A 23,767-nucleotide genomic window follows, 5' to 3' on the forward strand; every position below is an offset into this window, starting at 1 on the left:
CAAAAAACAAAACACAGATATGGGCCCGTATTTATCAAGCATCTTAGAATTACTCCTAAGAACCCTGCTAAGAGTAGATTTATGAGTAAAAAAATTATTTGCTGAAAGTTGCACTTAAAAGTTAGTTATCAAGCATCTTACTCACACTTTCAGCGAAGTGTAGGACTGAATCTTAAGTGTCACTCTCAGAGCTGAATTACGACAGTACTATATGCCGTAAACTGAATTTTAGGTGATGTCACTTCCGTGTCCATAGAAATGACCAATCATGGAAGGGAATCGCTTGTCTAAGAATAAAGAAATATCGCCGAGATTGTCGAGCACTCACATGTGCCAGCCTACGCTTGTCATTGATTTATTAATGACCACTAACTATCAACGGGTTGCATTGTAATGTCAGAAAACCTATCTGCGGTCCACAATGGACCAAGACTGAACCACCACAAGACATTGTAAAATAATAACAACCTGGAAATAATAGCGCACCAGTTTATAAGACGCACCACTACCAGAGGCAACATATTCGTCACCAAGAATTAAAAAGAATGGTGAGTGACAAAACAACAAATTAAATATTTGTTATAGGATGTGTCAGAATGGATTTGAATTGCGGATTTGATCCATGATTTGCGTTTATTTGAGCCTTTTTGCTGTATTTTTGGTGGTTATGATGATTTTTTTCCATGTGTGTAGTTAGTAGCACTTTAGATTTAACCTACATTTGTCTCATTAAAGCCAGTTGTGATCATTGACAGTATAATTAATATCAGGTTTTGATTAATTAATGAGTGAAGTTGCTGTGAGTCAGGAGGCTGTTATTACCTTAAACTTATAGGCGGTTACGGTAGCTACGCTGTTCAATCCAGGCTGTGGTGTTGGTTTGTCGATTTTTCTTTTTTCTTCTTCAGTCTTTTGCGTTAGGGTTGCATAATTGAGATTAAAATCCTCTAATGCATCACCAGTGTGTAGACTGTGTTTGTGAAAGTGATCGTGTCCGTGTGCGTGCGTACGTGCGTGCGTTCATTGCGGCCACTGCTGTTAATTGATCTAATGTGTTTTACTATGAGACGAATGTGCGCGTGTCAAAATAGCAACAATCATGCAAGCATGATGATGACAACCCATCAGCAAAAACATAAACTGGCGCCCCTGCCGTTTGATCAGCTGCTCGTCATCTAACAAAGTCAGGACATCCTTCTCACCTCAGTGCCATCCCCTGCTGGCAACTCCTAACTACTTAAGACACCTCTGGAGGTCTCTTAAATATCTGGGAGAGTAGGAGTGATTCTTAGACTTAGGAAAGTTGATGAATAGCTTTTATTCTTAAATTTGAGAGTAGGACTAAATTTCACAAATTCTCAGGACTTAAGTGTAAAACGGCACTCTAAGACGCTTGATAAATACGGCCCATGGTCCATAAGTTCCAGATCTCTTCACACACACAAACTGTCATATACACTCACATTGTAATCATATTTTATCAAACTTATTGCATACATAATAGGATACAAATTGAACAGAATCAGTTGATAATATCTATTAAAGGAGAGATACCGAAGCTGAAGGCTTCTGCTCATGAGCAACAACTAGCTGAATTCTCAGAAGTCCAGACACTGCTGGGGATGGTTGATGGTTGGTGACCTGATGAGAAGGATGAAGAATAATGGATCACTTGAGGCTGCAAAGATGTGTTGGTGGTGATGTTGAGGTGGAAGCTGTGTATGACAGCAGAGCAAGAGAACAAAGGCAGCCAGAGACAACACATTTTGAAAGGCAAGACAAGGCCGATCACATAGGAAAATGACAGCTAGAGATTCAGAAGGTCATATAGCACACTTAAAAACAACCCCTGCTGCCCCAACATGCTTTATGTGCTTAAATGAAGTTAAAGGGAGCAATAAAATAGAATAAGTCACCAAATAATAATCAGAAAAGCACGTCCAGGAGCTGTTATCGACCTCTGACTGGAGCATGAAGGTGCAACAAGTCAGTCAAATAGGGTGGGGGATATAATCATTTTATGATTTAAAAACAAGCAATACGATTTATAATAAACAAAACTGTGGGTGACAGGAAGCCAGTGTGGTGAAGCCAGAATCAGGGTGATGTGATCACGCTGCGTTTTGGACCAGCTGAAGGCGGTGAAGAGACAACTCATCTTCCCCGAAGTATGAAGCATTGCAGTCATCCAACTGTGATGTGATGAACATATGAATTACTTAGAGTGTGAATGCTTTAGAGGAGATGAAACTGGAAAGTATGAAAACAAAATTAAGATCAGAGCGTGCAACAGAGTATTCCTGCTGACTGATTTTACAGCAGACCTTCACTGAATCCAAATTTGATGCCTTATTGATCTCTGCTCGGGGGGAACCTGGGCATAATGTTTACTAGAAAGATCAGAGTGACACACTTGTGAACCATGGTAACAGCAGGGTGGCTGTTTGTTATGTGGCTCATGCTTATTAGAACAAATAAACAAAATGATACCGCATGTGTCACAGAGTCATGATTTGCCTGCGGCTGCATCACTCGTCACTGACAAAGCTGCTCATAAAGCTCATTACACTTCGGTGGATTTTCACCCAACGTCCCTCACCGTCTCCCGTCAGCAGGCTTGTGATCACATCATACAGCTTGGTCGATGGGGATTCCCTGCTCAACATCAAACCGGCTGCTCTTTCATCGTTAATGTCAGAAACTAATACTAATACTAATACTAATAAAAGCAAATATGGGCAGCTCAGGTCATAATTTGTTATCTGCAATAACTACTTCTAAGTCTTAAAATGATCTGCACCATACTCTGATGGATGTGGAATAAGTTGTTTGATTGCGTTTCCTTAGGGCAGAGGTGTCAAACTGGTGGCTTTACAGGCCACATGAGTGTTTGAGTGCTTTTTTTTCAATCATTCAAGCAAGTTTCTCTGATTTTTCAGCTTTTAAATGTGAATATATTTTAGTTTCTTTGCTCCATATAACGTAGATATTATTAAAACAGAAAAAAAAACATGAAAAAGACATCATCATGTCCAGGTTTGAGAAACACTGATCAACATTTTATGGCAATTTACAGACCGAGCAAGTACTCAATTATAGCCATTATTAATGAAATTAATAATAGTAATAATGAGACATTCGGTTATAATTATTGTCTGGGTGTTGTAATTGCAGTTGTCCACGTTATTATTGACTTAATTTTAGCTTTACTCCCTTTTTTATTGTGATATTGCACATCATTCCACGTTAAAACAAACAGTTTAACTTTGAAGTTCTGTGAGATATTGTAGTGGATAGCTTACTTAACGTAATAATATCATGATGGAATATTGTGTACTTTACACCCAGGTCATTTGAGTATGACTCCTCTGCCTTAGGGGGTTTTAAACAATGTGGTGCAGATTATCCTACAACTCCATTGTGATGCCTGTTGCAGATAACACAGTATATCTACTGTATAGTGATCTATGTATATCTTTCCATTTATTTATAATAATTTGTTTTTTGAAGTATCGCAACTGGAAAAACAGATAAACCAGAAAAACAGACTTGCAAAGTTGGTGCCTTTTGACATTCAGGATTAACTGTGGAACAGAACTGTGATAATCCCCCGATGACTCAGGCTTGTAGGTTTGTTTGGCCTCGCGGAGGTAAGCGTTCTACCGAGTGCCATTGTAACAGAAGAATAATCTGTCAATATTGTCTGCGTGGTGGTAAATATGGAACGTCAGACACGAGTCAGAGAGCTGAGGAAGATTTGTTCTGTCATATTGATCTTTGAGGTGGTGTGATGCACTCCGATCAATGATGCCAGACCCTCTTGCTTAATGTCTGTGCAGGGGTAATTAAGCGGAGGCACTAAAGGCCAGCACTGTGCCTCCTGCTTTATGAGGCATTTTGTCACTCAAGATTGTTATTCAGTTTGATTTTTACACATGCACCGCGAGGGCCGCAGGGTATATTAAGACTTTTTCACACGTCATTCTCCTCATACTCATACTTTCTCCTTCACATCTTTTGTTGATATCGCACCAAAAATGTTCCCCAAGACAAGGATTAATGATCGCAGAGGGACGAGACTGAGCAGCAAACATGATTATGTCAGGGTTATTAAACCAAAGAAGGAATATTTATGGCATAATTCGCAATTTTAATACAAAGAACTGAATTGCTATTCACAACTATTTTAAGGCTTTTTAAAACATATAAACCAATTATTTCTGTGAACTCATCGGGATGTGATCAAATAGAACAGCACACCATTATAAAATCCCCCTTTCAGTACATGTTGCTGCTCTTTAGGCAGATAAATATTTGATTTGATATCAGATAACCTTAAGAACTGTTGATTTCTTGAGCGATGTTCAAACATGTTTGTGTAGTAATGCAATTGCACTGGCTTGAACAAGGTGAGGTGAAGGATTTTGTTTACCTGTTTACCCTATGTGATTGCACAGAGTAATGCACCACCCCACTTTGGCCTGTATCCACATGTTTCTTCGTTGAGCCCGGGTGCCACTGAAAAACCATTTGACTAATGAAAGAAATAGTTTTTCTTTGGTAGGAGGCTGTTATGCTTCAAATTACATCCGTTTGCTTGGAGAAATGTGCACCTGACTGATGCTAAACCACTGAGTGTTTGTATGGAGGGTATAAGATATTGACTTGTGTCCACAAGATACTTAAAAAAAATGTCTTGGATTTTAGCAGCTCCATAGTGATAGAGATAGAACTATAGGTACTGAAGACACATCTTAGTTCAGTTGTCAGTTTATTGTGAAAAATCCAAAATGCACTCAGCTCTTAACCAATGAATTCCTAATAAATCACTTAGGCATGTACAGCACAAAGTCCTAGGCACCATTAGATTTGTTGTTTTAGCAATGTTCTAATAACCATGCAGTACAATTATTTCTCAATCACTTTATTAGAACCCATCCAGGAACATGGGAAATGTATGCAGTCTTATAAAAACGAAAAATAAACCAACAACTTCTACAGGTTAAAGTATCCAGTACAGTGGTCAGCATATGGTGGCCCGTGGGCCAAAACTGGCCCACCAGGTTTGATTTATGGCCCCGGAATCTGAATTCCGGGGCCGAATCTGAGCCTTTTATTCTGAAAGAAGATGAAGTGAGTCAAAGGACTGTTAATGTGAAAACAATAGTAACAATCTTTGACAAATTGAAGTTACTTTAAACCAACGAGTCTCTTAAATTTGCCACTTTTTTTTACAATAACACAAAGGATAGTACAGAAAAAGGCAGGTTTTTGCCTGATTAAGATATGATGTTTTGACCTGGTATTCAATTTCTGAGAAATACACTGGCCCAAGGCCAAATTTGCTTGCCGACCCCTATCTAGTGTTTAGTGTGACCTACCCTTACACCTGAACGATAGCATGAGCCTGGCTCTCTTACAACTGGAGTGGAACTCTTATTAATGTTACTGGTAAAACCTGTGTTTGTCCGACTATTTCATGAGGAGAAATAGCTGCTGTGAAAAAGACATGCTTGAGCATTTCATACACATTTTGCATGAGTTTAACAAATCGACAGCTTGTAAATACACAGTCAAATCATTCCAGTACAAATGCCTTTCTCAGAATAGCGAGACAGGCTTCTTTCTCAGAAACCTTTTTATCATGGTTTCACATATATGTCATATACCACCAACAGTGCCACTAACATCAATGTGTAATTTCTTGTCAGGCATCTGTTTGGACATACTGTGCAGAATTGATGAAACCTGGGAGAAATTAACTTGTGACGTCCAGTCTCACGGCCAAACCTCAGTCTCTTGGGCGGTCATATTACAGCGTCTGTGAGTATGAACCTGCTCGCTGTGACACTAATTCATTCCTGTTTTGTTTTGCCAGTGTTCTTTTCAGCACACTATTTCATGCTAATGAAGGAGTAGTTGTATGAGAAGTAGCACGATATGGTCAGACAGATATTGCAACATGATTCCTAAATGGTCAGATGAATCATTTTTTGGATCTTGAATGTCATTTTTATGTAGAAAAAACAAGTATATACAAATCTTTGCACAGTTTTTTGAATCTCATTTTCACATCTGAAGAGCGAGAAGGTGGGGCTCTTGATTTCCTGCAGCACTACAGAATATCATCATAAGGCTGTATTGTCACACAATGTATCTTTAGAAAATAATTGTAGTGTCTTTCGAATTGGATATCGCACCTTATTGTGCTGTGATTTTGAGTGGCTAATGAATTTTCCCTGAGTTAATGAAGAATAATAGATTTGCAGAGATGTAGACCAGCCTGCCACTAAGTCATCCATCAGGAAGAGGCTCCTGCTGCTTCTCCAGTAGCTCCATTACTTTCTCATGTTTATTTCACTCACTCCAACGTTTTGCGATATGATTGTTGAATGATCATTTTCTACTCTAGGTAGTATTTCAGAACAGTGAGACAACATTGTGACTGAATTGTCTCTCTGTCCATTTCCAGGTCACAGACGGAGGATCAACATGTCAACACTGCGTCCGATAATCCTGTCATCTGTGAGGCAGAGGATTCCTTTGTTTGTTCCGTCCCTCTTGACACTTCGACAAGCTCTGTCACCGTGGTAGCCGTCGGCGTCTCCAGTGCCGTATCTCTGCCGGTTCACCTCAGAATTCCTCCCAGACCCGGTACGACATTTTGGATTTTGTCATATTGTTGTGTCTTAGTAACATAACATAGGTTTCCTTCCTATATTGCAAGATATTAATTGATCCATAACTACTTAAATGTTGTGGTTTTGATGGCAGATATATTTCTCATAAATAATGAATGAATCAACAGGTTATTACAGAAGGAGAATGTGGGTTTTAAATGATCTGCTGTCCCTATTGGACAGCAAAGGCCACTGTATGCTTCTGAAAAAATGCTTATATAAACATATATAAACATATATATAATGAGTTTAGTGTGTGGCTGCTATCGTTTATCATTTATGTGACACTGAAATTTTCTTTACCTATTGATAAAGTCAGTAGTTACTTTGAGATATAGGCATCCAATCAAGTCACTGCTATGAGCAATCGTTCTTCTGTAATGATTACTTACTGAAAGTCTTGGAAAAACAAAAAGTTCCCAACATTCATGTTTTTTTTTTTCCTCCCCAAATTGTCTCAGTTACAAGCATTAACACATGCCAAGAATAAACTGAGCCATGTATGAAGCTGCTGCATTTACCATGGGCAAGCTTCAGAGAGATTCATCTGGACAGATCAGTCTGATTCACCTGTGATTGGAAGACATGACTGGAGTATAAGTGTGTGTATAGACAAAGACGTTCAGTGGAGTGTGTTGGGTTTGACTGTGATTTCCAGTTCTCATCGTCTCAGTTACAGTGTCGTTAGAAACCACATCACGTTTTTTCCAAGATCTCTCTTCAGAAGTCCTGTGTGTGTGTTTCCCGTTGATTTACACGTGACACGAAGAGGTGGAAAGTAAGCTTATATGTAGCTTTCATGAACTGCCATTGTGTGCCGTGTTGCTGAATGGTGACTCGATGAGAAAAGTGATTTGAGATTATATTTGGAAAGTAATGAGGGTTTTGGAAATGAGGCTTTCAGAGAGAATAAAAAAATGTCTTCTTGTCCCTAATGTAGTCTGGAAAATAAATGGTTGAGCCATTACTCATAGTGTTGAGTAACTGTTCCTCTCTCAGTCTGTGTGGTTCCATCAGACTGGAGTATCTCTGGCTCTGTGTTTCACTGCAGCTCATGGTAACTGCACCTATAAGACTCTGAAATCCGCCTGACACGGACACTAAGTCTCATGATAAATCCTGTACACATGATTTATACAATATGAAAATCCCCAGCTCCACCTTTCTGTGGATTAGCTTCATATGTATGTAAAAACCAAAAGGTGAAATGAATTATCCACTTTGCGAAGAAATGTAATTACTACTGTCTTTATTTCTTTACGCACAGTGTGACTGTTTCATTCATTAAACATCGATCATTCTGGCGTGATGACTTTAAGAGTATTGATCCCTGCCGTGCCAAGATGTGCTTAATTACATCAAATGACACCTTTTTAGATGTAATTCTGCCATATCGTATGTTATTGAAGAAAGTGAATTACTGACCCAGGTATATGATGTGTGACCTCAAAGCTGTAGACAGGATTTAGATTCAATAACGACAGATGCTCAAATTAGAAAATATAATCTGTTAGAGTTTATTTACTTATTTTAATAATGCAAATGGATTCGGTAACCTTTGGAAATGGAAACTGCAATTAGAGTAGGATGAAGGTAATTTTGTGACTTAATTGTGTCCAGTGTGTTGACTTATATAAGAGCTATAAGACTTCTGTGCTTTATCTACAGTCAAACCGGATCCTCCAGTCAACCTTTCTCACATTCAGACCATCGATGCGGAACTGATTTTACTGTGGGACGACCCTGCAGACTGTGACGCCGGACCACTGAGATATGAGGTCCGATACTCTTTTAAGAGCACTCATCCGGCCTGGCAGGTAAATACTCACTTGTGCATATACATAAGGGATCTAGGGTTGGTTGCATATGCATATTATATTCATAATCGGGTTAATAAGTTCATTTAGTTCATTAACAACCTCGGCCGAGGTTATGTTTTTGGATGTATTTGTTAGTTGCAGAGGGGAATATATTGGCACTGTTGCCTTTGTGGAGGTTCACAATCTCCCAGTGCTTTCTCTATAGTTGATTACTGTCATAATAAATAAAAAAACTTGAATAGATATTATATATATATTAGAGCAGCAGTTCACTGATAAGATGGAGAAAAGCAGAACATATTCAGTATATTTCAGAATCTGTAATGTGATATTGATTCCACTTTAACAAGCAAAAACAATTAGTTCTTTATATAATAAACTGTTTCAGCTCTAAAGACATCATGTCCTTGTCGGACACTCAGTTCTCCAGTCATCTACAGACGTGGTGATAAAGGTCAAATGTCATGTTTTAGTTTAAAATCAGAGTTAGGTATGATGAAATAATTTTCACATAATAATATAATCCACATACATTCTTTTAGTTTCAGGCTGACGTTCTGTTCTCTAGATTGCAAAGAAAGCCTTGATGTCAGGTGCAATTTATGCTTTCCATAGTAAAGTGATGAATCAACCATGTGGAAATACCAGGCAATTTTAGCTTCCTCCAGATATATACTGCACATGTATCATTATCATCCCATATGTTATTCTATAGGTTGTGTCATCCTCTACGAAGCACTAATACTTTTTATTCCTTTATAGTAAAATGTTCAATAAATGAAAAAAACAACAGTACATCTCTTTCCATTAACAGACCTGCAGTTTTCAACCTGAATAAAGAATCTTTTTTAGCACACTTTTTGTGTGTGTGCGTAATTACTTTAACATTTTACACTGAACATGTTAGTTATTATGTTTCCATAGAGCCAGAAAGCTTTCTAGGGTGAGTCAAACATATCTAAAAAAAAGACTTTCAGGGAAAAATGGTATTAAATATAGATATTTTACCCTACAAAAATTAACAAGAAACATGATCAAACTATGGCTGTGGGTTAGTTTGTGTATTATTGTTTTTTGTGAATTACATTTGCACATAAATCCAAAATGTGGCAACAGGCTGATGGTAACCCACCCACAGTCATGGCTCGCTGACAGATTTTGATTGAGTCACAGTACTCTGATAAACATGTTCTGCCTTTGCTCTGGCTCCAGGTGGTGTCTGCACCTGCAGAGCCCAGACTGTCTCTGGATCTGAAGCCCAGCCTCAACTACACCGTCCAGGTTCGCTGCTCCGGCCTGGAGGAGCCTCCGCTGTGGAGCGACTGGAGTGAGAGTCGCCACATCTACCTAAACAGTGAGAAGCATTTCTGCTCAACTATTTATACAGAGACAGAAACATAAGCTGCATGCTCTGAACTGTCAATGTGTCTTTCCTTCCGTACATCTACTGCTTCATCCTCCACCAGAGGGTCGCGGGGAGTCCTGTGCCTATTTCAGCTGACATAGGGGTACACCCTGACAGTTCACTAGTTCATCGCAGGGACACATATCGAGACAAACAACCATTCACTCACACTCTCACACTTGCACATCTTTTAATTTAGAGTGACCAATTCACCTAATCTCCAAATCTGCATGTTTTTGGACTGTGGGAGGAAGCCGGACAACCCGGAAAAAAACCCCACACACACAGGGAGTCCATGCAGAAAGGCCCTTCTTCCAACCGGGGCTCGTCCTTCTGCATATATATATATATATTCATTTGTTCTCAGCCACAGTGTGTTTAACTTCTTAATCATATACTGCAGTTAATATACAGTAATGAATCTGGTTGTATAAGACTGTATAAGGCATTTTTTCTTCTTTCATTACAACTTCAAAGTGAAGTATTCACGTAGCTTAAAACAGTGATGAAACAGCCAGTTGTTTTCAAGTTGCCACATGTTGAGAGCTTTACCTTTTTTTTTGCTGAAGAGCCAGATTCCTTTCTTTATTTGTTGTCACTCAATCAGTAGACTGACAAACTACAAATACAGTATGAAGCTTTGAGGCAAACAAATCCCCCAATAATTTTTTTTCTTTATTAAAAACATTTTTTCCGTTGTGGGTGGTCGAGAGTGCCTCAGCCGTTTTGTTGATTGAATATCCTTCTCTTATTCCTCTTTATTTCTATCATTAAGCTTTGTTAGTTGCTACAAAAATAAATAAAAATAACACTTCTCTTTTTGTGTACAGCTGTGAGCTACATCCCTGAGAAAGTCGTGGCTCGACCAGGGGAGAATGTAACAGTCTACTGTGTGTTCAACGACCACAGCATTAATGCCAGCATGGCCTTATGGGTGCTCAACTGGAAGCCGCTTCACCACAGCCAGTACCACCCAGTCAACCAGTGGGTGAGAACAAAAACTCCTATCATCATATCAGATCACACGTCTGTGTTTCTGGGAGAAAGTTTAATGACTTCCTTGTGTATGTTTTTGTTTTTACAGAAAAGTACACTCAATAAATTTGGACAGTAGGTCTGACTTTTCTTTCCCCCAAAACCAGGTCAGCCAGATCACATTGCGTCCTTCAGAGTCTCGGCTGTATGACGTGCTGCAGTGCACTCGGGAGTGGACCATCCCCTACAGCCAGATCTTTGTGGAGGGTGAGCTTTGTTGTGCCAAACTAAATGTTCAAAGAGAGGAAAAAAAAAGAGAAAGAGCTGTCCTGAAAGTCACTTTTCAAGTTGTTCGGAAACGATGCTTCTCTGCCTTTTCCGCCCTGCACTCGTGGACAAAGACAGGATAGAGAGTGGTGACATGTGACAGCACAACAATGTGAACCACAGTAAACTCCAGTGAAGAGGCTATCTTAGGTCAAGCTTGTTTTTATTTTTTCCCTCAACCTAAGCGCATCTCTCTGTGTGTTTCAGGGGCTTCCATTGATATACGTTGTATGACTAACGGTGATATTGACTCAATGGAGTGCAGCTTCAATAGCACACAGTTGACGATAGCGGAATTTCGATACAGGTAAAGCATTTTAGACATCTACACCCTTACAGATATTTAAAATAGACTCAAACGTCTCCTTTTTTGAGCTTTCATATTGTTTATGTAACCTCAGATCGACACTTAAACTGGTCTGAACACAGTGTACCGAACAACACACATTCATGAACGACACGACACACCCTGGAAATGCTTGTTTTCAACCCCACACAGTGTGAAGTGATGCCAGGAAGATAAACAATAAACCACTGTTTTAAGTCACTGCCATCAGTGGTTATGACCTCAGAGCAAACACTTCTACTTCAAAGCTACTTGGTTTATTTTGGGTAATGAAAAATGTACAAAATGTAGATGAATCACAGAAGGAGAACATGATGACACTATTGAGGTACTTTTTTCATGCCAGGTCGGCTGACCTGCCGTGCGATGAGATGGAGGAGAGGGACAAAGCAGGCGACAAAGTGGGGGAGACGGTGTCGGACTGCCTGCAGGTCAGGTCCAGGACCTGCACCATCAAGCCTCTGAGGATGAACTGCTACAAGCTGTGGCTGGAGGTGCCGTATCGCCTGGGCCCTGTCAGCTCCAAACCCATCTACCTCTCTGCTATAGATCATGGTGAGGGACTTATCACCAATCAGAACAGTAAACAGACTGTAGGTCATATTTAACACTGGTGTCTAACATGTTTCCTCGCTTAGTTTAGGCTGTTTTGGAATTATTGGTACTTTTTGTGTCATGTATCGTCAAAATAAAAAGTCGTATGCCATCATTTGGCGTTCGTGGCCTGTGACCAAGCTGTTTTTATGCCATTTTGTGCCAACAAGTTTCTCGAACAGCCAGAAAAGTGTGTAAAAATGTGTTTTACTTTTTGAAGCATGTGCCCATCCACACAAATCAGATGCATAAACCAGTGAAAAAGAATGGAGAACTGACAGAGAGAGAGTCTTTATTTAATGGAGAGAGTCTTTATTCTTTCTGGTATGTGAGGGCCACTGTAGTTTCCTCCTGACACACGGGAAAAGGAGAGCGGAGGAGTTCATCATAGTTACAATCTGCAGTCTCACCATTAGATTTCACAAATTATTACACACGGGACCTTTACATGTAGGTACATGCCATGACAAGGTTTATTAGAAGTTCAACAGCAAGTTTTATACTTATACTTATACTTTATAGACATTTGAAATCATCGTCATTATGAATTCAAATTTCATGTTGTCTTCTTCCTTGCAGTGAAACCACACCCACCCACTAATGTGAGGGCAGTGAGTCAGAGCAGTGGGGTCCTAAATGTCACCTGGCAGCTTCCATCTCTACCGGTTGAAGAGCTCCAGTGTCAGTTTCGGTATCACTCTCCATCCACAGTGAGAGCTCAGCCCGATTGGAAGGTAAGTTTGTCTGCCCTTTCTGTAAAACATCAATCCATCCATCCATCCATTTTTCTACAGCTTTATCCTCCACAGCAGGGTCGCGGGGAGGTGCTGTGCCAATCTCAGCTGACATATGGCGATAGGCGGGGTACACCCAAGACATGGACAGTCCATCACAGGGCCAAATAGACAAACAACCATCCACTCTCACACTCACACCTGCCTGCAGTCAATTTATAGAGACCAATTTACCGAACCTAACATGGAGAAAACCCACATAGACAAGGGCGAGAACATGCAAACTCCAAGCAGAAAGGCCCTTGCTCCAACCGGAGCTCAAACCCGGGTCTTCTTGCTGCAAAAGCAGGAGGGCAAACCAGTACACCAATCCTTCTGTAAAAATATGGTGAAATATCTGCATGGAGCACTTTAGTTTTTGAAAGCAAGATCAGGTTGACCTTAAATACATTTCAAATATATTTTTCTGCCTATGAGATATGAGTGTATTGATCGAATGAAAACCACAGGAACATATTAATCATAAAGGTCCACGTCCCTGCTCTCTAATTTTCCCTTAAATAACACAGATGTTTTTCATTTGACTCAGATTTGTCAGTTTGACATTTCAGTTGATATCAAGCGTACTTGACCATATCCCTGTCCAGCTGTCTGCTAATTAAAAGCATTTCTTGGAAAATGTTACATAACTTACATTCTATAAAAAGCCTCCTATTTTCAGCATTCACTCAAAATGATGAGAAAGACTCATGTTCTCTTTTCTTTGGGAAAGTGGGTAACTGGAACAGATGTGAACACCGCAGATTTGTGAGGTTTTGATTTATCTGAATGAGCTCTGTGAAACTCTCTCTCTCTCTGCAGGTCCAGAGTTCAGTGCGGGTCTCATTGGCAGAGGTTGTGGTGCCGGACATGTGCCGGGTGTATGTGGTGCAAGTACGCTGCATGCAAGCAAATGACGCTGGCTACTGGAGCGAGTGGAGTGATTCTGTGTATTCCACTCCACAAAACAGCAGAGGTAAAACCACCATTATATTCACTCTTGAACAACATTTCATGTAACCTTGACAGTTGCCTACATTAACCTATTCAATCCCACCTGACCTTCAGATTTGAGCTCTAATGGAAAACCATCACTAATAGAGAGGTTAAAAAAAAAAAAAAAAAAAAAAAAAGCTGCACTGGGTATGTAATTGTTGTTTTTTCTCCTCAGCTCCTGTGCGTGGCCCTGATTTCTGGAGAATTCTTCAAGATTATCCATACAGAAACCAGACTAATGTCACACTGCTGTTTGAGGTAAATTAAAAATGGAGTTTAAATGACTCATATTATACCCTATTTCTCCAAGTTAACCTAGTTCCCTAGGTTAACTCCCTGGTGTCCTAATGAAGATAGCAGTTCTATTTTTGCCGTTGTCGCTGCTGAACTGCGTAAATTTCAACAGAGCAGATTGCACCAGACAGGAAGTCCGACACCGACTCAAAGTAAAACACTTCTGCCCCCCCTTTCAAAATAAAACACAATACACAGGTCGTAAAGCCTATCACAACTTCACATCAACATTTCGTCGTGACAGGTTCTACCAGGTCAACTGTCAATTAATCTCGGAGAGTCATGTACGATGAAATCATAAAATCATCTATGACACCAGATCAACAGTTCTTCCACGTCGGAGAATGAAAGAAGCTGTGTTATTGTTGTTTCCTTTATACACACAGTCTATCCCGGGATCTCGCAACAGCAGTTAGCATTTGGAAAAGCCATCATTTGCCGACTCTAGCCGGCACATTGCCGTCTTATATAAAATGTATCCACTTGACACGTAAATCCTCTGAGACTGGAAGTTTGTGTAGAACTCTGTGCAGCCAAGAATAGAACACTGCACGTGCTGCTGCAGTAAAACATAGTATTGCACCAAATCATACAATTACAACTCAGAATATCACCAACAAATACACCATTTACCCTGTAATTGTAACTTTATTTCTAAACTCAGTCCACAGCTGTAGTTTGCTTTTTTGGGCCCTGTTTAAATGACATTTACAGTATAGTCGATGTGATTTGGGCTTAGTTCCACAGACAAGCTCAGAAAGTAAAAAAATATTCAGCTACAGACCCATTGCTGTTTTTTTGTTTGACAACTCCAGGATCTCCCGGTATCAGGTCACTCCTACTGTGTGAATGGATTCATAGTTCAGCACCAGTCCTCGAGTGGCGCTGTGATGAGAAAGTCCATCGAGCTGGTGTCCTCCTACAGCTTTGAGTGGAGCCAGGAGCTTCAAACTGTGACTGTAGAGGCCTACAATAGTCTGGGGAGCTCCACTGACAACATCAACATGACGCTGGAGAGGTGGCCCAAACGTGAGTGAGCGAGCTGGGACACAGAAGAGTCACAAAAAGAATTTATTATGACGCTATTGGACTGGGACTGTTCCTAAGAATCAGCTCAGCTCAAAGCTTCATCAAACTTGGTGGGAATTTTACTTAGTTGATTTCCCCTGATCCAAAAGTACATTCCCCCAAATATCTCAATAGTAGACGAACAATCTAAAGCTTATATTGGACAGAAAAGTATTCCCCCATTGCTTCTCTTTTGCTGTGAAAATGCACAGGTCTACAGAAGCGAGGTTAAAATCAATGCCATACAGAATCATGTCTGTGTACAGACACAGGTGCACAACATGTGCAGTGGAAAGAAAAAGACGTGGTTAAGTCTCAAAAACTGCTGAGAAACATGTGAGTTTCCTGGAATGTCTGTTTTTTTTCTGAAATACATTAATTTCCCTGGAATTGTTTACAATTCTGACACTTTTTGTTTTTCTAATAAGCCACTATGACCAGTGTGCTTCAGCCAGGTAAAACCAGCGACAGTAACAGTCATTCATTTAAGCAGGCCACTTAAAACATGTGTCTCTAGGCAAGTAATAAAAGCCCTTATGTGGGACCTGCAGCCATTAGCATTACTGTAGTAAATAATGGTAACACTGCTCGTTTTTAATGACCGTACTTTGGCTAATTCACAGAAATGTCATGTCACAGTTGTGTCTCTCTTCTATTTCCTGTAATTCAGGGAAGGCTACTTTTTCATTAAACCTCTAACTGGACAGGATGTAAATGTTGTTTTTCGAGAAGATGGCCTGTTTGTGCCATTAGTTTCCCAGAGAAAAGCTGTTTGTCACACATTTTTTGTACCATCTGTATTCAGACAAAATGTGTTTGCAATTTTTTTTTTTAGCAGCGGCCAAAGTAACGACAAGCTGAGTTCACCACAACAAATGATTCACACACTCATTTAGACATTCAGCGACCTGTTGTCATCCAAAGTGTCTATATTTTACATGTTTCTCTGCTGATTTTATTTTGATTTTTCCCATAAATTTAGTTATTAAAGGTGCATTATGTAATAAATCTAAAGCAATTGACCATAAAATCCTCCTTATATGTCACAGAGACTCAGGAATAATGTTCATATAACAAACTGAACTCACCAACAACAACAGTACAGACAAAATATTTGCATTAAAAAAAATATTTTGCAGACTGCAAATCATGTTTATGTTTTGAAATCATGTTTTGGCATGTGGCGCCACCTACCACCGTCTACAAATCATTGCAGTCAGTAGAGTCTCAGCTGCCGAGTAACCACGGGTTGCCAGTTACGTCAAAAAACGAAACCTAAAAGACCTCAGTATTTTGATTTCGTTTTTGGCCACATTCTTACATATGGCACATATAGAGCTGAAGCGATTAATTAAGTAATTCAAGACAAACACTATTAATCAGCAGTATCAAAACCGTATAATGTATATAAAAATGGACATAGTTTTCTCATTCGAAAAGTGGCGCTCAAGAAATATGACATGAGTTGCAGTTAGCCACCAGAGGGCGACTCCTCTGCTTGCAAAAATCCCTCCATTACTATTTTCAGCTCTTTTTCAACAAAACACAATGTCAAACTTTCTAAATGATGTTTTCTGCTATTAGCCAATAAGTGTCTGGTTTGAATACAGTCTTGGATCCATCTAAATAAACACATAATAAATGCTGGATAAAAACTACAAGCACAAAAAGTAGAAGTATGAATTAATAAGGATGTTTTGGAAATGCAATTCTATCTTCTTATATGAAGACATACATTATTTTACATGACAACATTATACAGCCCTGCATATTAAATATTTACAACTAATAAATGAAATATTGTGGGTTATGTTAGTGTTAGTGTTGGTTTTCCCATAATCGCCGTGTTGCATTCGACTGACTGCTCCCCCTGCCTTCTTCCCCGGTGTTTATAGGCCGCTCTGTGCAGTCATTTCGCGTGGTGGCTATCAACAGCACCTGCGTGTCTCTGTCCTGGAGCCTGCTGGACAAAAGCTTGGTGCCTTTGTTCATGGTGGTCCAGTGGTTACCGCAGAGGCAGCAGGTGTCCGAGCAACTCAAAGCCCAGAGTGGAGAGACGTGGGCCAGACTTCCTTACACTGACCACCCCGTCTATCTGAGAGGTAACGTGTTCCCTTTCTCTTCTTTGTTTCCTGTGACAGAAATACTCGCTGATGTCGCCCTATAACCTGCTCTATCGTCTCACAGGTGATTTCTTTGGCTCGGAGGAATATGGCTTCTACTTGTACCCCATATTTGCAGAGGGAGAGGGGGAGTCGTTCTACACTACAGGTATGCACAAATATTCACAGGTTGTTTTTTTCTGCATTGTCCACTTAAAGCACGTTCGCTAAATGATGACTGTTTCCATGTGTTACAGCCACCACAAGAGACCCTGCAGCCTACATGATGCTGCTGATCATCTCCTTCCTATCGATAGTCCTCTTTGTCACTCTGATGCTCTCCCAAAACCAGTAAGAGCACCCATTCACCTTTTAACACTGGATTCTGTTATTTCAGAATGCTATGTATGTGAGTTAAAGTGGGATTTGTATGGTGGCCCTGAGAGGTCAGGGAGCTGCAAATATCACAAAACAACACATTAAGAAAAAAGTGATGCACGTCTCCACTTCTGCAGGCAGGGGGCTCTCATGTGTATGTACGTTTTATTAATGTTAAAGTTACACAGGATGTAGATAATATCTGTCTCTGCCGCATTTATACATTTAAATGACAATTTTTTAATATAAATATATATATTTTTTTATTATATTAAATCTAGACTACTTTTAAATGTTCTTTTAGCAGACTTATCAATGTCTGACACCGCAGAGGTTTTATTTTGAAAACCGGATGTCCTAATCATGCCATGTGCAGCGCCCTGAAGTTTTGTAATAAATGAGGTTAAATAAGTTTAAAAACCCTGCTGCAAGACCACAACATAAAATGTGTGATACAGCAGCTGAAAAAGAAGCTTTCCTTCAATGACACAGGTTGTAGATTTCCTTTCTTTGCTCTCAGCAGAAATACCATGCGTGTCCATGCTGTTTTATCCGGTCACTAGCACAAGATGATGTACGACGTTAATCTCAGTGATTCAGTCTAATTGGGGGGCGACAGAGACATTGACCGTGACAAAATTAGGAGTGTGACATTTAACAGGTCACAAGGGTGTAATTACATGCAGTGTCAGCTGATCAGGAATCAGGGAGAAAAACAGACAACACATACACACAACCTGAGTGTTTGCTTGGTTTCATTTCCAGGATGAAAAGGTTTGTGTGGAAAGATGTGCCCAACCCAAAAAAGTGCTCCTGGGCTCAAGGAATAGACTTTAAAAAGGTAAAAAACAACAACAACAACAACAACAACAACAACAACAACACAACAATCAACACTGTTTTGCCTAATGATTTTATGTATTTAATAAATTACAATCGAATGTGCCTTTATAGTCAGGAGTGTAATGTGAGTAGTTTAATGTATAATGAATGTGCTGCAAATTTAATAAAAAAAAAAATATTGGAAGCTAGGGAAGGGAGAAAATATCATTTCATTAAATCTTGAACTTTAATATTAACCAAAGGTAGAAAGTGTACTTTAATATTCTCATACTCGAGTTAAAGTAAAAAAAAGTATCTTGTTTAAAATGGATTGGTAAAAGTTACTTAAAGGACAAGGGAACACAAATCTAGCATGAATTGTTTTTAATTCACTTACCTGTCCACATCATTCATTCACCTGTCCACATCATTCACCTGTCCTTATCAGTCACCTGTCCTCATCATTCACCTGTCCTCATCATTCACCTGTTCTCATCATTCACCTGTCCTCATCATTCACCTGTTCTCATCATTCACATGTCCTCATCATTCACCTGTCCTCATCATTCACCTGTCCAACACATTCACCTGTCCTCATCATTCACCTGTCCTCATCATTCACCTGTCCTCATCATTCACCTGTCCTCATCATTCACCTGTCCAACACATTCACCTGTCCTCATCATTCACCTGTCCTCATCATTCACCTGTCCACATCATTCATCTGTCCTTATCAGTCACCTGTCCTCATCATTCACCTGTCCTCATCATTCACCTGTCCTCATCATTCACCTGTCCTCATCATTCACCTGTCCTCATCATTCACCTGTCCTCATCATTCACCTGTCCAACACATTCACCTGTCCTCATCATTCACCTGTCCTCATCATTCACCTGTCCACATCATTCATCTGTCCTTATCAGTCACCTGTCCTCATCATTCACCTGTCCTCATCATTCACCTGTTCTCATCATTCACCTGTCCTCATCATTCACCTGTCCTCATCATTCACCTGTCCTCATCATTCGCCTGTCCAACACATTCACCTGTCCTCATCATTCACCTGTCCTTATCAGTCACCTGTCTTCATCATTCACCTGTCCTCATCATTCACCTGTCCACATCATTCATCTGTCCTTATCAGTCACCTGTCCACATCATTCACCTGTGCTTATCAGTCACCTGTCCTCATCATTCACCTGTCCTCATCATTCACCTGTCCACATCAGTAACCTGTCATCATCATTCACCTGTCCTCAACATCAATGGATGTGATTTAACATGTAGCGAAGTACAGTACTTCCAAAAAAACACTTACTTACATACAAAAAAAAGTAGAATTACAAATTTAAAAATGACTTTAAAAAGTACAAGTACACAAAACCAACCAACCTTGCAAGTTATATACTATGTTATTCTATACATATTATGATAAATAAATAGAGTGATGTTTTTTAGGCAGACTTTGACCACTTCTTCAGACCTCCTGATGGCCTGTCTGCTTGGCCTCTGCTGCTGCCCTCTGAGAACATCTCCAAGGTGGTCATCGTGGACAAAGTTGACTTCTCATCTCTGACCACAGCCCTGGTCCACACCCCACTTGTGTCTCTGACTACAGATCCAGCTGTTACCTTGACCATCTCCCTTTCTCCAGCATTTGACTCAGAGGTTGAGCACGGCAAGTTCAAAGAGAGTGAGGTCCTCACAGGTGGAGCTCCTTCCTTAGCTCTTGATCTGGATGCTTTAGCTGGTTCGTATCCAATAATAGATGAGTTACAGCAGGTCACTTCCCAGACAGACCAGCCACCAGGCAGCGGTGACAACTCTGCCCAGTCTTCAGTCACTTATGCCACAGTGCTGCTCGCTGATCCAAAGCAGGAGCAACATCTCCACTACAAGGAAGGGAGTGGCAGCAGCTCGAGCGATGAGGGCAATTTCTCTGCCAACAACTCTGACATCTCAGGATCTTTCCCCGGCGGTCTCTGGGAGCTGGACGACCCACGTCGCTCCTGCTCGTATAACTCCGTGGAGGAGCTCTCTGAGACATCGGAGCAAGGAGATGAAGGAGAAGTCGGGAATGAAAACGACTTGTATTATCTTGGGATGGACTATCCGGCGGAAGAAGAGGAGAGTGACGAGGAGCAGGTAGAAGAAGAGACAAAAATTGAGCTGTGTAAAAATGTAGTTTTGAACAGAGATGACTGTTCGGTGGAGTTGCGCCCTTTGCTCGGCACTGAGGACTCGAGTGGGACCACAGACCCACTCTCACATGGCCTTTCCGCGCCGTACCTCCCTCAGTTCAGAACTGCTCCGTGTACGAGGCAACTGCAGGACAGCAGAGCCCCCACTGTGACCCTCGCACAGACTGCGTTGAAATGAAAATGTGCACCGTTAAATCCATTGTGTTGTAGCTCGTGTCATCACAGGGAGGGAGGGAGGGAGGGGAGAAAAAAAGCACCTTGAGTTGTATGATTGTAATTTGATTTAATCAATGCTGCTACTGTGTTCTGTGGGACAAGATGTCATAGGGGAACAAGCCACATTCACAGGCTTTTCTTTCTTTCTTTCTTGCAAATGTTCTAATCTGAAACTGTGCACAATGAGTGACCACAGAAGACTCAAGCTCATTACATTAGTAATAATGTGCAGTCAATCATCAAAGAGAAGAGAAGCCAATAAACTGCACAAGCTTCACATTGTTCGTTGATTGTCTTGCATGCAGTCAAATTGGAATAGGGATAATGTGGGTGTAAATGACCTGGCCTACATTAACACACACACACACACACACACACACACACACACACACACACACACACACACACACACACACACACACACACACACACACACCTGAATCTGCTTTCTTTCTTTCTTTCTTTCTTTCTTTCTTTCTTTCTTTCTTTCTTTCTTTCTTTCTTTCTTTCTTTCTTTCTTTCTTTCTTTCTTTCTTTCTTACTTTCTTTCTTACTTTCTTTCGTCCTTCTGCTTTTCAAATCCAACACGAACGAGGGTCAAAGAGAATAAATGAACTCCCAGACAGTGGGAGAGACCAGACCCCATCGCCTGCACTGCTTTAGCTTTCTCAAAGCGCATTTGATTGTGAAGAGAAAGCAGAACTTGGACATCACTTCAGAGGTACTGGGGAGACTGAACCAAACCCTGTGTTGGACTTGAGGAGGGGGTAAAAAAAACACTGCAGGTGATTTTGGCTGCAGAACTTGCACATCAGTACAGTAGTGGACGGATTAACTCCCCTGCCAAGCCAAAGAATGTTCTTTTGTACTTGTGTGCTGTAATGTGTTTGACTCTGGGTTACAGTTATTGACAAATGTGACTTGTTTTCTTGTTGTTATTTGGCCATCGACATAAAAACGTGTTGTCTGGTGTAAAATAAAGAAATAAATATTGTATATTTGAAAAAAATGGAGAAGAAACTGTCATTGTATATTTAAAGAAATCTTGTCTATTTTCCATGGTGAAAATAAAGTATTTATTGTGATTGTGTGTGTTTTCTCAAGAGCATTTACTCTCTTTATGAATGGAATTCATAAATTGTATTATTTGTGAATCATTAAATGATTCACAAATAATACAATCTATTCCATTCATCTATTATATATTATATTCCATTCAATCTATTATATTAATTTAGTTTAGACGGGGAGAAATAAATATTTTTTTCTTTCACCAGAGCAGGAAGTGAAGGGGGGAGGGAAGTGATAAATCAGTCACACCTGAGATTTCAGTTAAGTTGAGGAGAGAAACAAACAGAAGGTGAAATGAAAGCTGTGACAAGTCCTTTGATCAACTCAGAAAAAGTAAAGTGAAGACAGTTCTGGTGGAAACAAAGAATGGAGGATTCAATGACTGCACGACACACCAGTGGCAGATAAGTCAGTTTTTCTGTTAGTCTCCTGGCTTCTCCTATATTCACTCCCCCACACTATAACATCTCTGTGAGCTGAATTCATTATACAGATTGATCATGTTTTCCCCCCCCACTCACATCCCTCTGAGCTGAGACATTTTCCTTTAATAAACCTTTGGCTGTATTTGGTGTATATTTGACATAATAACTGAGAAATGTTTGCTGGTTGGTTTGATTCAATTGTTGTTTGAATATAAGCGAAAAAGAACTCTCATGTTATATGTTGTCATGGTTTGTAGCGTGGAAGTAGAATAATGAACCTCTAAATGATGAATCTCTTACCTGGTGCCCAACAATAGTAATCTTTTTTCTTTACTTTATCTTTAATTTGAATCACTGACACTGTTTAATTATTTATTTATTTATTTACGTCAGGCCAGGTCTGAATATGATCTTTTTTATTTGAGGCTGCCGTTACAGAACCCCATAAATTAGACACAAGACATGTAAAATACACATGGTAACACTGACGCAGTGAGTATGTATATAGTTTAGTTTGCACATGTTCGTAAAGCATCATTATTTAACTGTTATATGCATACATACCACTTTCTATAAGTCCTTTTATCTGATAGACACAGAAGCATTGATTCCTATCAGAATATCATGAAATTATGATATAACACTGACACCTTGTGGTTGCAAGAAGTAATTGCATCAAAGTGACTGCACTCTCCACATATTCACAGATGCACAGCAGCCTATTTTAAGGCTTGTGTTAAAAGTAAAGACGCAAAAACAAATCCTGATTTTTTTTTATTGTCTCTAATTGTACTTCATTAAAAACATTAGTATTATTATTAAAAAAAGGCTCTGACTGTGAGGAAACAAATCACGTGTGTGTGTGTGTGTGTGTGTGTGTGTGTGTGTGTGTGTGTGTGTGTGTGTGTGTGTGTGTGTGTGTTGTTACCCAACGTCCACTAGATGTCACTATGAATTAAAGGGTAAGCATGAACACCATGTGAGGTGGCAGCATCATACTGTGTACTTTTATTGAATCACAATAAAAACTCAGTAAAGTTTCTATAAATGTCCTCTCACAAGTGTCTTTTAATATAGTTGAGTCTGAGTTTTCTCAGTTTTAAAACTAATTTTGCGGTAGAGGTTGGTTGGGTGTATCTTCTTCTCAAATAAGAAGATTTTTTCACATGTATTATTAGTATTATTTGACTGTACAAAGTGAAAGTCATAATCTTTTGCAGCTCTCAGAGTAATTTTAAATAAATAGGGGAAATAATAAAAATAAAGGAATGCA

The 23,767-nt window shown here is 39.9% G+C and overlaps 1 protein-coding gene across 2 annotated transcripts in view; it reads left to right on the forward strand.

Annotated features, from left to right (window-relative positions):
- Positions 1-21,938, forward strand: part of lepr (leptin receptor) — a 48,123-nt gene extending 26,185 nt beyond the window's left edge. For both annotated transcript variants that reach the window (XM_083887471.1, XM_083887470.1), the window contains 17 exons: positions 5,712-5,823; positions 6,473-6,654; positions 8,349-8,497; positions 9,713-9,854; positions 10,736-10,893; positions 11,048-11,147; positions 11,415-11,514; positions 11,900-12,108; positions 12,727-12,881; positions 13,743-13,896; positions 14,092-14,174; positions 15,026-15,239; positions 17,174-17,380; positions 17,466-17,549; positions 17,638-17,731; positions 18,524-18,599; positions 20,040-21,938. In XM_083887471.1, coding sequence (XP_083743597.1) covers positions 5,712-5,823; positions 6,473-6,654; positions 8,349-8,497; positions 9,713-9,854; positions 10,736-10,893; positions 11,048-11,147; positions 11,415-11,514; positions 11,900-12,108; positions 12,727-12,881; positions 13,743-13,896; positions 14,092-14,174; positions 15,026-15,239; positions 17,174-17,380; positions 17,466-17,549; positions 17,638-17,731; positions 18,524-18,599; positions 20,040-20,960 — 3,140 coding nt within the window. In that variant the 3' untranslated portion in view covers positions 20,961-21,938. The remainder of the gene's footprint in view (positions 1-5,711; positions 5,824-6,472; positions 6,655-8,348; positions 8,498-9,712; positions 9,855-10,735; positions 10,894-11,047; positions 11,148-11,414; positions 11,515-11,899; positions 12,109-12,726; positions 12,882-13,742; positions 13,897-14,091; positions 14,175-15,025; positions 15,240-17,173; positions 17,381-17,465; positions 17,550-17,637; positions 17,732-18,523; positions 18,600-20,039) is intronic.
- The last annotated feature ends 1,829 nt before the right edge of the window (positions 21,939-23,767 follow it).

The sequence above is a fragment of the Microchirus variegatus genome (assembly GCF_963457635.1).
Source record: "Microchirus variegatus genome assembly, chromosome: 4".
In the NCBI taxonomy this organism is placed as follows: Eukaryota; Metazoa; Chordata; class Actinopteri; order Pleuronectiformes; family Soleidae; genus Microchirus; species Microchirus variegatus.